General features: G+C 34.3%; 1 protein-coding gene across 2 annotated transcripts in view; it reads right to left on the bottom strand.

The window, feature by feature from the left end:
• Positions 1 to 1005: 1005 nt before the first annotated feature.
• Positions 1006 to 16237, bottom strand: part of LOC125675658 (Golgi-associated PDZ and coiled-coil motif-containing protein-like) — a 41520-nt gene continuing 26288 nt past the window's right edge. The window contains exons 7-9 of one of the 2 annotated variants that reach the window (XM_048913443.2): positions 15211 to 15305; positions 9717 to 9857; positions 1006 to 9039 (exon numbers count right to left, since the gene is read on the bottom strand). In XM_048913443.2, the coding sequence (XP_048769400.1) occupies positions 8877 to 9039; positions 9717 to 9857; positions 15211 to 15305 (399 nt within the window). In that variant the 3' untranslated portion in view covers positions 1006 to 8876. The remainder of the gene's footprint in view (positions 9040 to 9716; positions 9858 to 15210; positions 15306 to 16237) is intronic. The other variant, XM_048913444.2, reaches the window with a different exon arrangement.

Raw genomic sequence — 16237 nt, 5'->3', positions numbered from 1 at the left:
ATAGTGATTCTCTGTTTGATGATAATTTACCTAGATAAGGTTAGGACATATTTGTATATTTTGGCAGTCCACTAAAATCATACCAATTAGTTTAAATTAGTTATTGTTGAATACCCCAAACCCTGGAATTGACCAGGTACGATCCCAGAAGTTAATTAATGTAAATACGTTACACTAGAACCTTGAAGCAATACAAGCTTTTTCAACTATCAAGTATGCATCAGTTAACGACTATAGCCAAACATATAACCCAAAGATCTAATCCGAATTTGCTTGAGAACATATATGTACCTACAATGAGAATATACATGTATAGTGTACCTACAATGAGCGTTTCCTACATGTATAAACCGCTATCGCCTCGACGCAATTTTCGTCTACTGAGAGCGATCGCCTCACATACTCGGGTTGCTGTGATCGAGGTCTTACAAAGATGGATCTGACCCGAGTAACACAGATACTCGACGTTTTAAAATCTATAATAAATCAAAGGCCTGATAGTACGACTAGCACTTCTTTGTCAACTGGAATAGTTAATTTTAAAGGAGCAAGATACATGTAGATAAGTAGTAATTAAGGATGAATAACATCGTGTGTGTGTTTGCGCACGCATCTGTAGCAGGATTTAAACTTTTATGTGCAGTGTACCACGCCTTTGTAAAGTGACTAAAGTCGATTAAATCATGACCACTGCCAAAATGTAAATTACACATCCAACATGGATGTAAAGAGTCATTGCTAATTCATGATTGTGCTAATCAATCCATGATGTACAAATGCTAAGAATTGGGGGGGGGGGGGGGGGACCATTATGTTATCATATAGTACTTTATATCACAACAGAAAACCCTCAAATAAGCACCACAGTGGTTGTAAGAAGACACTATCCAACATTTTTTTTTTTAGCAAATCAATACCTTGAGCTCAAACTTTAGTCAATGTTACAATGACTATACATTTGACATCTGTAAGAAACATCGCTGTTTTTACTGCACTGACTCTCAATGTATATTTCAGAATTTATTCAGCAACTAGTCGTAAAATGCTACTATCAAAACAAACAAGAAATGTTGGTCAAACATATATCCCCGCGTGGTGCAAAATTGAAAAGGGATATACACATGCATCATTCAATTGATAATAGTGCCAAACCAATTCAAGATATTGAACGGACACGTCGGACAGCTGCATTGTATACAAATTCATGCTTTGTTGAGAACATGCATTATTTCCACAAAGATTTCTCGTGAAGCTAAATGCGATTGTACAAACAAACTGTGATATTTCCTCAATTTACATGCCCCAAAAGGGGTGCGTATTAAATATATTCGGAAAAATACGGTAAATATGATTATTCATGACTGTTGTATGTGTCTAGATTTTAACGGAAATATGTCACGGATATGATGTGTTATAAATACATGAAAAGGAATAAGAATGTTCCCAAGTAGTTAGGACGTCCTGACTGAAGATGTCCCCAAGATATCGTTGAGAAATATCCGTGTGTCCCAAGTTAATCTTAGGATGTTCCTAACTTTTTTCCTAAGTTATATCTTAGAACATATCTTTGGAAAGTTTCGTGAACATGTCTGCAGCTTTTAAAAGGATCATCTCGCTTCACGAGCCGACTCGAAAAAGATTGTCTTCCTCTAACACGTTGAGTAACTGTGGTGAGTAACTGCACATTTCCTTTATTTTGAATATTGATTGATTGATGTTTTCCGCCACACTCAACAATTTTTAAGTTATATGGTGGCGTGCAGTTTTTATTGGTGGAAGAACCCAGATACGATGTACCTGGGAAGAGACCACCGACCTTCTGAAGTAAACTGGGAAACTTTCTCACTTACTGGCGCGAGCGGGATTCCAACCCGCGCCGACAGAGGTGAGAGGCCGTGTGATTTTTAGCGCGATGCTCTAACCACTCGTCCACGGAGGCCCCCTATTTTGAATATTGCATCGTGTCATGGATGGCGCTAAATATTACAAGTGTAAGAAAGTAATAATTACGCAGATATGAAATTTTGATTGGTCATTTTTAGTGCTTTATATATTTTTTCATGTGACCTCGTATCTCCTATTAGATCCGACACTTTGGATGTTGAGTGTTGTTGGATTTTAGTGCTTTATATATCCCCAAATATGTTAATCTATTTGTTCAAGATTTTAGTCTTCAATTTACCTTCAGTTACATCTTCTATTGCTTTTTAGAATTGAAGCACTGTAGATCTATTATAGAACTAATAATCCAATATTTCAAAATGGTAACGAAAAATAAGAGGCCCACAGGCCTTATCAGTCACCCGAGTATTAGTTAAAAGTATCACTAGCCCCACAGGCCTTATCAGTAACCCGAGTATTAGTTAAAAGTATCACTAGCCTTCAATTAGGGCTATGACATCAAAAAATTTCCTGTTCTACATATCTTAGCTAAATTCTTCGAATATTCAGCAGCTGTAAAATACAAGATGTGTTCTTAAAAAACACAAAAGCCCTCAAACTGCCCATACTGATGAAAGACTTAGCCTACTGTGTAACGTTAACACTGACAATTTTGGACCTGTCCTAGAGTTTTATCCATGGATTGCAAAATTTACAATTTTGCTACATCCCTATCTGCTTTTCCTAAATATGCATTTAGTTTTTATACAGCATCAGCAAAATTAGAGAAGTCTTTCAAATGATAAAAACAATAATCACTAGTCCCGTGGGGATCCAGTTAGAATAGGTCCTCAGTACCCCTTGCTTGTCGTAAGAGGCGACTAAATGGGGCGGTCCCAAGGAGGAGACCGCAAAAACCGAGGTCCAGTGTCACAGCAGGTGTGGCACGATAAAGATCCCTCCCTGCTCAAAGGCCGTAAGGGCCGAGCATAGGCCTAAATTTTGCAGCCCTTCACCGGCAATGTTGACGTCTCCATATGAGTGAAATATTCTGGAGAGGGACGTTAAACAATATACAATTACTACAATTTTGGTCCTACTTTGGAAACAAAACCACTTACCCTGGGATTATGAAATTTACAATTTTGGTAAAGGGCTAGCTATCTGTTCCTTCTAAATATCTATTTACTTTCAATTTAGTATCAGTAGCAACAAAGAAAATGTTATTTGAATGTTTTACACATTATATGCCACCTTTGACCCCAGCCCTGAAGTCAGAACCTCTATCCAGGTGATCATGAATTTGCAAATTTGGAAGAGGCATTCCTGCTCTGAATGACTGCATTTGGTTTTTCCAATCAATATGTAGGTGCAAAGAAAAATATTTTTAAAAATTGGTCAATATTTGCCCATCCCCAAGGTCATCAAATGTACCATGTATGTCTCCCTTGTCCCAAAGATATTCATACCAAATTTGAAAAAAATTAGAAAAGTAGTTATTAAGAAAAGTGTTAATGCACACAATTAATCACTATGACTATTTTGGCCCCTACCCCTGGGATCATAAAAGTTACAATTTTGGTAAAAGATGGGCTACCTGTTCCTTCTGAATATCCATTCAGTTTCAATTTAGTATCAATAGCATTAAAGACGTTATTTAAATGTTTTACATATAAACACTAAATGCAAAGTTTGGCCTTGCCCTGGATTCAGAGTTTGGTATCTTTTCCCTGGGGACCGTGAAATTGACAACAATTTTGGTAGAGGCCCTCCTGCTCTACATGAGTATGCATTTAGTTTTTCTTGCAGATGTGAAGTTATAGAAAAGATTTCTGACAATTTATGTCCCCCTTGTCCCAAAGATGTTTCATAACAAATCTGTAATCAAGAAGTTCAAAATGTTCAATTGTTAACACACGGCAGATGATGATGGATGCAGACTAATAGGTCATGTGAGTGACTCAGATGACCTAATGAATTGAAAATGGAAACCGATATATTTAAATGTTCAAACTATGAATGTTCACTATTTTAAGATTAATGACTATTATGATTAATACTACACGATTTTATGAAAGATCTAATCTCATTGGTTTAATCATTCATTTGATGAGGGAAAATAAACCTATTTCCTTGGACTTATAACAATTATATCCCAACTCTACTCCTTTGAACATAATAAGTGACACAAGAGGAGTGACTTGTCAAGATATCTTGCATGAATGTTTGTGGCATATGAGGCTTTAATCACTCACAATATCCTCCAAGAATATTTGATTCTCCATTATGCAATAAATGTAGATTATTGCCCAGCTTTAGTAGTATATATCTGGCTAAATCAAGTGCATTATAAATTAAACCCTCTGCACATCATGACAATTAAAGCAAGCTCGGTCCGTCTATGTGCCAAAAAACTTGGTTGTCAATTTTCCCATACAAAGTCTATAACCTTTTTATTATATACTTTCAATTTCATTTAGAAACTAACAATAATTTTATTTTTAACAATTTCTTTATTGGCAAACTTTTAAAGAAAAAAGAAGAGATGAAATGAAAGTATATAATAAATGTAGATTATTGCCCAGCTTTAGTAGTATATATCTGACTAAATCAAATGCATTATAAGTTAAACCCTCGATCTGCACATCATGACATAAAGCAGATATTACAAACTGAAATCCTTGCAATATATATACAAGTGTATATATATATATATATATATATATATATATATATATATATATCACCTACAATACACAAAGAGGTTACTTGAATTTTTAAAAGTTATAATTACATTTTTATGTATATATATGATACATGCATCAATACTCTTGATGTTATTAGCTGAAAAAATGTACTGCAAGTGGATATACAAAATGATTAACATGTATTTTTTGTCTTTTTTTATATTGCACTACATGAATTAAAACAAATATTACAAGAATCCCATAGGCCACATCGCTCACCTGAGTCGCCGGCCTGGTCCTGTCATTGTTCAGCTAGCTGTTGTGAATTTTTACAGATTTTTTTTCTTCAATTTTTATTCTCATGAAATATCTTTACCCCATATTGTGGCCCCAACCTAGCCCCAAAGGGTCATGATATAAATGAACATGAATCCACAAAACATGGGAATGCCTCAACACCAATATAACTAACATGGTCTTGCTGTTCTGGAGAAGGTCAAGGTCACATTATCATAAATCATAGTATGAAATAAAAGATCTTTCCATAAGAAATATGTATATACAAATATCAAAGCTCTACCTTAAATAGATCAGGAGATTTACATGTACAATAGGTCAACTTTTAAAAAGTAGGCCAAACTCTGAGGTCAAGGTCACAAGCTTATTACTTTGATATGAAAAAAAGGTTTTCTCAAAAGTAATGCATATATGAGAGATATTCAACTATTAAAAAATTATGACTAAGGTTAAAGTTTTGAAATTTGGGTCATATTCCAAGGCCAAGAGCACAAGGTCAAATATCATGCATAAATTATTATAAGGCCTTACCATAAGGAATCTATATGCAAATTATAAAAACACTACCATAACGTAGTTCCACACACCTGTGACGTCATAAGATTTTGCAAAGTCAATGATTTAATGACTGGAACATAAATTTTGTTGGAGTCTTTTTCAATAGCTATTGTTATGATATTGTTACCCATAAAATATTTCAAAAGTCATAATTATGTTTGAATAATCAATGATATGTTTCAAAATATTGAATCCAAGGGCAATAACTCTGTTTTCATTAAATTTTTTATCAAGTCTATTATGCGATAGATTTCCTTTATTTTTCACAAACATTTTACCAAGTTGATAAAGAATCATTATCTGTGTCTTTTCATGAAATTACATAATATCTTAATCCCCGAATGATTTTGAATAGCTCAACTGTATGGTGCAAGACTTCGTTTTTTTTTTTTTCCAAGGGGGGTATACATACTCTGGAAGCTATATATTTGAAATTATTAAGGAAAGGTGTGGAGTTTTTTTTCATAAATAACTATAAGAGATGTACATCTACTAATATAAACAGAAAAAATGATAGGTAAACCATGATATAAGGAAAATATGTCCACATTTGTTTGTTTTTTAACATTTTGGAGAATAATGCTAATTCAATAATTTTGCACATATCATTCTAAAACTTGATGAACATATTGAAAATGACTTGTGTTTTAGTTATTGACATGTTTCCTGATAAATGAATGCAATTAAAAAATATTTTGTTGTTTTTGTTTTAAAATAACAAAAAACGGTTTCCAATAAATTTCTTAAAAATCTACACAGGGGTACATAACTTCAGTAGTGTCTGTAATGAAAATTAATATGGAAACCCTTTACTATTTTGCCTTTTTACATTACTCTGATTGTTAATTCATTGATTCCAAACAAAAAAATGCTACCTAAACCCCAAAAATCCAGGACTAAGGACCCACCCTAAATAGTTCAGGAGTATTCTTAAAAGTCAAGGTCACAGGATTAAAAACGGTACCAATAAAGAGAGATTTTGTCACAAGGAATGTGCATTTTAAATATGAGATCTCTATCACTCACCATTCAAAAGTTATGAGCAAGGTTCAAGTTTCGGACAGAGAGACATGACAAGGACAAAACAATATGTCCTACTGTGGCCTAATCCTACTTCAAGGGACCACAATTTGAACAAACTTGAATCTACACTATATAGGGATACTTGCATATTAACATGAGTAATCATGGTCTTGCTGTTCTTGAAAGAAGATTCTAAAATAATTTCCCTACATATCATCTTCGCTAGCTGGGAGTGGAGTGAACTGAAAACCCTTTGCCAGTGAAGATGCTCTATATCTGCATGTAAAACTTTGATCCCCTATTGTGGCTTCACCCTATACCCAGGGACAATGATTTGGGTTAGGAAGCTTTCAAGTAAATTTCAAATTTTCTGGCCTAGTGGTTTTTGAGAAGATGTTCCCTTTAGATTCCCATGTAAAACTTTGATCCCCTATTGTAGCCCCACCCTACTCCCTGGGGCAATGATTTTAGCAAACTTGAATCTACTTTATGTCAGGAAACTTTCATGTAAATTCTAACTTTTCTGGCCCATTGGTTCTTGGGAAGATTTTTAAATGAACCAACCCAATTTTTGCCTTTTCTTCATTATCTCCTTTTTGAAGGGGGCAGGGCCCATCATTTGAACAAACTTTAAATCCCCTTCAGCCAAGGACGATTTGTGCCAAGTTTGATTAAAATTGGTTCAATGGTTCTGGAGAAGTTGAAAATGTGAAAAGTTTACAGACGGACAGATGGCAGTCAAAACTTGATCAGAAAAGCTCACTTGAGCTTTCAGTTCATGTGAGCTAAAAAGGGTTCCACTAAGCACTCTGGTATGTTTGCAACACAACAGTAGCAGAACACATGCACACAACTCTAGCAATAAAGCATCGTCGGAAAGCCACGGTTGATTACGCTTCGTTCCTCTCTCCATCACCCATGGGTCTATTCATTCCTACTTGCTCGTTCTCATGAATAAATATTTAAAAATATCGTCCAATCAAAGTAATCGTTATAGTAACAAACTCTTCTGTTTTTAAAGATAGCATTAACTTAACTTTGCTATCACAACATTTGTATACCAAAATTAGACTGAAAGCGTCTTGTTGATTGGACAAATTCGCTCAGGGAGTACGATGAGCGTCCAATCAAATTGCCTCATTTTAAATTATTCATGAGAACAAGCGAGTAGGAATGAATGGACCCACGGATGATGGAGAGAGGAACGAAGCGTAATCAACTGTGGGTTTCCGACGATGGAAATAAAGATGAACATGTGTACATGCACACCAATCTGTGCTCTGTGTGTGGCTTAAAAAGTCATTCCAATTTTTGTTACTAGGTTGTTGTTTTGTTTCTTTAAATTCGTCAAACATTCATGAGATTTCATTATTTCTTTGCAACAAAACTAATCAACTTTTTCTTCTATGTGTTTTAATAACTTTACATCTGTACTATCATGCACGATCAATATATATGTCCCATAAATTTATAAGCAACTTTATTTATCAATATGCATACTGTAATATTCTATGGAGCTCCATGAAATTACATAATAAATTGATATTTTGATATTCATGTAGTTTACCAAGCCATGCAAATCATACATGTGTATCAAACTATTAATCAAAGTTTGTCATTTATCATGTTTTAGGGTTTCAATGAAAGAAGAATGAATAAACAAAAAGTTTACAATGTCCATCAGAAACATACATTGTGGTGTCATTCATAATTAGCAAGGCCAAACAGTTATACATGGGACTTGTACTATCAAAATCCCCTGATGACACAATCATATTTCTAACATTATGCACATCAACAGTTACATAAAAGTTACACGTATCATTACTATGGGATTTACCGCATGTATTTATAAATAAAAGCTACAGAAATTTAAGAAATATTTGTACGAAATAAAATAAATACAAATTGCATTATCTGGACTTGGGTCATAGCCATAACTGTTCATATTACTCACATGTCAAAAATGATTTTAGCATATTCATCAGATATTTCTGATAACAATTAATGTCAAATTACAAGGACTAGGCATGAATAACGGCCTATCTGGTCCATTGTAAAACTCTAAATATGTGTATCAGAAAGACATGTTTTCTTTATGTCATAATACTGAAAAGGGTGACAAAATGTCATCTTTTATAATATCCTAATTCCACACATTTAGATAAAATGGTGACAAACTGAGTTGCATCTGGATACTTGCACAAAATAAACTTAATTTTGAAAGGAAACAATGATAGTTGAATTTAGTGGGCAAATAGAACCCTTATCATATATACACTGTTGTCCCTTATGAAAGAATCCAAACTTTGTAGTACATGCAATTTTAACAAATCCTAGAGAAAACATTTTAAAACTGGACATAAGATAGAACATAATTATACAGGCTACTAACAAGAAACGTTTACAATCAGACAAAGAATAAAAGGACTAGGTGTATTCACTGTTAAATGTTGAGTTCTGATCTAAAGAGGGTGTTTGTTGAAGGCTGTTAGCTTTTACCATCCCCACATCTAAACTCTGAGAGTCTGTTACTCTACCTACATCCTTGTCATGACTAGAGGTTTGTTTTTCTTTAGGATGTTCCAATCTGCTACAATGATAAACAGTTGAATTTAGAAATGCATGTGAAACAACATATTATCAATTCTTAAAAATCTATTTCAAAATGAACTCAACCCGTTAATTCCCAGACGTATTGCACCAAGGTACTGTATATACTCACCTATAGGTCAGTTCACCTATAAGTTGGTTGTATATTTTGTAGCCTATTTTGGAGGGATTTGCCATTGACCCGCTTATAATTAAGTTGGTATAACTTTTTTCAAGAATCGGTTGACAATTTCAAACGTCTAATGCTCTAACATTTTCACCTCTGTTTCTAATAATATTTTGTGATATGCGCTGATATTTATTCATTTTCTCAACAAATCAATTTCAGTAATATACACTTAAGATGAATAAAATCATTAAAATATGTAAATATTTGTACTTTATGCATATAATCCTAGAATACAAGAATAATATAATATGTCCAGTCAATATTAATCATGATAATCATCGGAGTACATTTTGTTAAAAAATACTATACATTACGCTGTCCAGAAAAACGCTAATCTTCTTAGGACTCGCCTATAGGTCGGATATAGAGTTTTGGACCAATTTTTAGCTCCCTAAAATGCGACTTATATGCGAGTATATACGGTAAGCACTACTTTGTCTCTGTTTATCATTCAATCAATTCAGCCACTATCAGTAGTAGCTTCTCACCTTGATGGACCATCTGTGACTGATGCTGAAGGTGGCATGGTACCATTTATATTGGGGGGCAAAGCTGACCTCTGACCCACATGTCTGCGAATCTCTGCTTCACTGCTACTACTCAGCACTTCATCATCATATATTCTGTATCTGGGATGTAAACACAACAATTACACACAGTTAAAACTGGTACAGCAACCCACTGTATTAATTAGCGACTCCTTGTCATATGTGACTGAAGAAATCCCCCAAAGCGTTACCCATCTAGTGGTACCTATATTATATGACCACCAATCTGCTGCAAGCAATGACCATGATTTTTACATTCAATTATTTCATGTCATTTCATGCAATTTTACCTTTATCTAATGATCATATATTTTTTAGGAATGCAGGTCCTACTTTCAATTTCAATAGAGCATGCTCTTTTGAAAGTTATCATTCCTAACACTTTTCTTAGTTGGGCTGTTACTTTACTTATACAATTTTACAATTCTTTTATTGCAAAAGACATTCATCTTATAGCATTATAACAAAATTGAGCATGCATAATAATTACAACAAAGCTGAAAATAAACGGCCAATTCTTACAAAGTTATCTAGCAGATGTAAATACGATAGTATAATGACAGGAGACAATGATACTTACATATTACAATTGTTATACACATTTATTTTTTTCCCTATATAAAACTAATGGCTATATACTGTTATCTACAACGCGTTGCATATACGTTTTGGGGTAATAAAATCCTGAGTATATATTTATTGCCTACAATGTCTTGATGTTAGATGCTATAATAGCATGATATGGTAATATCTAAATTTTGAAATAATAATGATAATTAGGGCACATGTTTTATTGAAATGTTGATACAAACATGTACATTTGAAAGAGGAACAAATGAATTAAAAGAGAAATGGTATAATGGAATAAGCCGCTTGAAGCATACGATATTGTTCATAAATATTTCTATATTTTATGCAATGTCTTTGATATTCAAAGAAAATTTTTCTTGTCAATTTAATCTTTTATATACAGGATATGAACTCGATGTATATTTTGATATCGTAATATACTCGGGATTTTATTATCCCAAAACGTATATGCAACGCGTTGCAGATAACAGTATATATATAGCTAAACTAATACGATTTAATTATAAGAAGTCCACCAACATTTCCACTGTAAAACCAATTCTCACACTCATGGTCTATTGACCGGTCAACAGTTCTTAAACTGTTGACCGGCCAATAGTCTGCCTTATTTCCATTGGCTACACAAGTCACGTGATTCTCGGTCTGCTGCTTTGTTTACGCAATGGCGAGGTTCAGTGATTTAATGTTTTCTTTTAAACTAGTGGATACGTTGATAAACGTACGCAATTACACTGTCTTGTTAAAAGTTTGAAGTCAACAAACCATGTGCATCTCGTAAAAACAACCTTTAAAATATGAAGGTGTACAACAAAACAGTTGTAGACTGTGTCCTCGGACAACAGCTGTTTTGTTTGACCCTCGAACGGATCTGTTTGCCCTCAGCCTACAGCTTCGGGCAACAGATCCGTTCTAAGGTCAAACAAAACAGCTGTTGTCCTCGAACCCAGTCAATAACTATATACTGTTCTTAGTTCAAGAGCTTTACAAATAAATTTTTCTAAGTTACAAAGTTCTTTAACATCGTCGACACTTAATAGTTGTATAAATTTGAACATGGAGGGTTTACTCCATTAATACTTTGTCACTAATTTAGCGCTAATCTGGCAATATACATGACATACTAACAAAAAGTGGTATTCATCCTCAATTTCATACGTGACATGTTTTACAAAACCTTTTTTCACGTGGTATATTTTATGTCTGCTAGTTTCTATAGATAAATTATGTGATTATAACCTTATTTTGGAGATACCCTTTTTGTACATTTTAGGAATAGATTTTTCTAGGTAATATTGCAAGCAAAAATTATCAACCAAATATTTGTACATAGTGCATTTTGATTCATATTGCACATTGCTATGTAAATTTTGAATAAGATGATCCTTAAATCTTTGTTGTATTATTGGCAAACAAACATGGCTATTTAAGTTACTCTGATCATGCCACATATAACTAAGTCCCAAACAATCAAGTTGTTCCTTAATAAAAGTAGCCCAGTTACGTACGACTTGTATGCATTGTATTTTCACCGATATTGTATAAACATTCATATGCAGTATTAAGTATACAATTTTCAGGCTGCAATAGTTTAAACTAAAACTTGAACATTCTCAAAATACGAACATGATTGATACAATAGTAAACGCCCCATTTCAAAATAATGATTGTATTAGCGTTTTACGAATACCAGGTGCAAATTTTAAAAAATCCAGGTGAACCTTTTCAATGTCAGGTCCTTTGTTTAATCCCCACACTTCACATCCATATTAAGTAACAAGCAATCTATGCTCACTGAATCAATGAGTATACCCATGCTATCAATTATTAACATGTAATCAATGGGCAAGCTAGGACAAAACCTATGTGGTTTCATTCACAAATTCAATGATTAGGAAAACAATGGCATATGGTTTCAAAGGTGGGAATTTCCATCGACTTCAGGTGCGAAAATCGACCACCTGGTATACCATTATGTTCAACAGAGTGGAAAATTAGCTGGACTACAACATAAATGAGCTAGATATTGTGCTTGGAACTGGAAAAATAGATCAAGACAACCAGAGTAGCAGTGGTTTCCATGTTCAAGATATCCAAAGTTCTTACAAGAGGCCCATGGGCCACATTGCTCGCCCGAGTCACCTTGGCCCATATTTAAAGATTTTCCCTTCATATTTGCATGTAAAACTTTGATCCTTATTGTGGCCCAAACCTTCCCCCTTGGGGACATGGATTTAACAAACTTGAATCTGCACTTTCGTGTAAATGTAAATTTAACGTTTTTGGCCCACTGGTTCTTGAGAAGATTTTTACTATATATTTCATATAAAACTTTGATCCCCTACTGTAGCCCCACCCTACCCCCGAAGGCCGTGGTGTTAACAAACTTAAATCTGCACTATGTCAGGGAGTTTTCATGTAAATGTTAACTTCTCTGGCCCAATGGAAGAAGAAGATTTTTAAATATTTCTCCTATATATTTGTATGTAAAACTTTGATCCCCTATAATGGCCCCACCCTACCCTGGAGGCCATAGTTTTAACAAACTCAAATCTGCATTATATCAGGAAGGGGGGGAAGCATGATTTCAATAAACTATGTCAGGAAGCTTTCATGTAAATTTGTACTTTCCTGGACCAGTGGTTCTTGAGAAGATTTTTAAAAGATTTTCCCAATATATTTGCATGTAAATCTTTGATCCCCTATTGTGGCCCCATCATACCCCCGGAGGCCATGGTTTAAACAAATTTGAATTTGCACTATGTCAGGAATCTTTCATGTAAATTGCAGCTCTTCAGGCCCAGTGGTTCTTGAGAAGAAGAGTTTTAAATAAACCTCACCATATTTTTGCATTTTTGTGATTATCTCCCCTTTGAAGGGGGCATGTCCCTTCATTTGAACAAACTTGAATCCCCTTCACCCAAGGATGCTTTGTGGCAAGTCTGATTGAAATTGAGGTCCAGTGGTTCTGGAGAAGATGAAAATGTGAAAAGTTTACAACAATGCACAACAGCAGACAAATTTTGATCAGAAAAGCTCACTTGAAGGCTCAGGTGAGTTAATAATACACACAACAGTAACCAGTGGTTTACTTCGACACATCTGTTTTCAAGATATTGGTTCAAAGCCTGTTAAGGTAGTACTCTACATCGTCATAATGGCTGACTTCCTTTTAAAACATGGATGAAAAAATCGATATCAGCAATATTTGACTTTTCCTTTTCCATTTAAATACCTAGCCGAGTAGCTCAGTAGGTTAGAATACCGACTGCTGACCTGTAGGTCGAAGGTTCGAGTGCAGCAGGGGTTTTAAATTTTTTTCAGATTACCTTCTACTAAAACTGTATTTTTTGACAAAATAAAGTAAATTTGAAAATTTTCAACTTCAAAATATTTTTGTACATATCCTCCACTTTTCATCTACATCAAATTTCTCTGGTGTAGCACACCTCCTTAAACTTAAAGGATTTGCTGTGCCCATGAATATTGTGATTTATTCAATAATTATATATCTTTCAAATTGAATGACACATCTCTAGCATAATAGCACAGAAGGAGAAGCAATACCCCTTCAATGACTTTTTTAAACTCCAGTGAAGCATTGTTACAGTGGATTTTCAGTTATTAATATAGATAATGCACTTTAAATGAACTGTTTTATGTTTAAGAATAACAAATATTTTTTGGCGCAGACCACTGTACTTTGGTGTGACCATCGCACTTTGGAGTACCATCGCACTTTGGAGTCCTACAGATATATAGTAGGTTATGCTTAGGGATAGGTACGATTAATAATTATGGATTGTTAGAACATATTTTACATGGACATCAATTTTATGTAAAACAGAAAGTACCGACTCTCATTGGATGTAATTAATGTTTTTGAAGAAAAATTAATTATGAGTAAATAAGTCATGGAAATCTCAGTTGAAAATTTATAAGCATAATTTTCCCTTGAAATATGGCAACAAAAGTACTTGTAACTGTCAGCTATAAGGGCTCTTTCTTGTGTATAATGGTTGCAATTGGGATCCAGAGGAAGAATGAATTTTTCATCTGGACCAGTTATTGAAGGAACTGTCGGAAGATCCGAATGTCCTGACTGTTTTTGTAGGCCATGCATTATGGACAAAATCACACAAACAACTTTGGTGGCTAGAGAATTCTGGTGTGCTGTCCAAAAAATTAATTCAAACAGAAGAAAACTTTATAAGCAGTTTTGGAATATGTTGAGTCATCTTGGGGTGTGGGACAATGATCAGTACATAGCCAGAAAATCTGCCACAGTACGCAGAACTCCCGTCGGAAACTGTATGTTTGCCAGTCACACGTCGTCAGATACCCACGGCTGATCTAGTCTTGTATTTATCATGATGAGTAGAAGATGACATTAATGATCAGCCATGGGTATCCGACAATGGCAGTTAAATGGATACAAGAAAACTTACGCAGTAACTACGATTGTGAGAAAGAATATTCTGCCTAATTTTTCAATGGCTAATGTCCTCATTTATACAAAATAAAATTAAGCTTTAACATGTTTGACTCTCAACATAACAATTAACCTGCACAAGAAAAATGACTACCCTGAAAATATACAGGTAGTGCAAGTAACACAGATAACATCCTGTGTATTTGGGACAGTATACACAAGCTAGCAGGTTTCCCTTGGGGCTTTACGCCTGCCTAAAATTAGCTCCGCCCCACACTTAACTTATCCAAGGAAAACCGACCGGTTGAAAACCTCAGCCTTTAACTGTACAAACACACATATGAATACTCAAAGGAGATTAATCAAACATTGTATGATCTTTCTGAGTGTTTCAACAGCAGATGGCATCCTTACCTGAACCCATTCTCATCCTCCACTGCCTGACTTTCCTCATCATCGCTGTCTTCATCAGGTGCCACAAACATCACCTCCAGCTCAATGTCACCCGACTGTGGAAATAAACACACTGTTTCGTCAAACTTTTACTTGTGGAAATAAAGACACTGTTTCATCAAACTTTTACTTGGTTTTAACTATTTGCTGTAGACCTCCTGAAGTATGAGTTAAAATCTTCTTTCTCTCAATGATTCATGGCTACTGAAAGCTCAACATAGGGAGGGGAGGGGGTATTCTACTGATTTTGAAAAATTTGTTGCAGCATATGGTAAAACTAATTCAAGCTTACTGTCAGCTATAGTGCTGATGTTGTTTATGATTTCTTCTCTCTAACAAGACACCCACAGCCCTTATTGGTAACATAGTATTAGTTAGGCCAAGTAAAATTAATTAGTAGATTATCATTCAAACTTCACAAAAAAATGGGGCGGGTGGGAGGATTTTATTTTTTATTTTTTATTTTTCGCCATGGTATTCTTGACCTCGAAAATGCCTTCTCTCATTGAGAAAAGGCTTTATAATTCATAATTACATGTGTATTTGGGTTTCTAAAAGGCGAAGTGAAACAAAGTACGTTTACGATACCGGACCGGACATAAAAATATCCGGAAATTGTAATTTTGAAAAACAAAAAAAATCGGGGCGGGGCGATTTTCGAGGGGCGGGCGGAAGTGATAATCTACTAATTAATTTTACTTGGCCTTAGTTAAGGGCTATGCAATCTACACTGTATAACAGTTTTCGAGTTCTATATATCTTAGCTGAAATTTTAACATTCAGAAGCAGTATAAAACAAGATACACAAATGCCCCGAAAGAATCTATACTGATGAGAGATTTTACATAATATAACATATATATATAAATATATTAAAAGAAATAGAATAAACAGTACACAAAGTATATATATATATATATATATATATGATTATGTTATATTATGTAAAATCTCTCATCAGTATATATATATATATATATATATATAT

The sequence above is a fragment of the Ostrea edulis genome, chromosome 3 (assembly GCF_947568905.1).
Source record: "Ostrea edulis chromosome 3, xbOstEdul1.1, whole genome shotgun sequence".
Lineage (NCBI taxonomy): Eukaryota > Metazoa > Mollusca > Bivalvia > Ostreida > Ostreidae > Ostrea > Ostrea edulis.
This window is presented reverse-complemented; position numbering and strand designations above follow the sequence as displayed.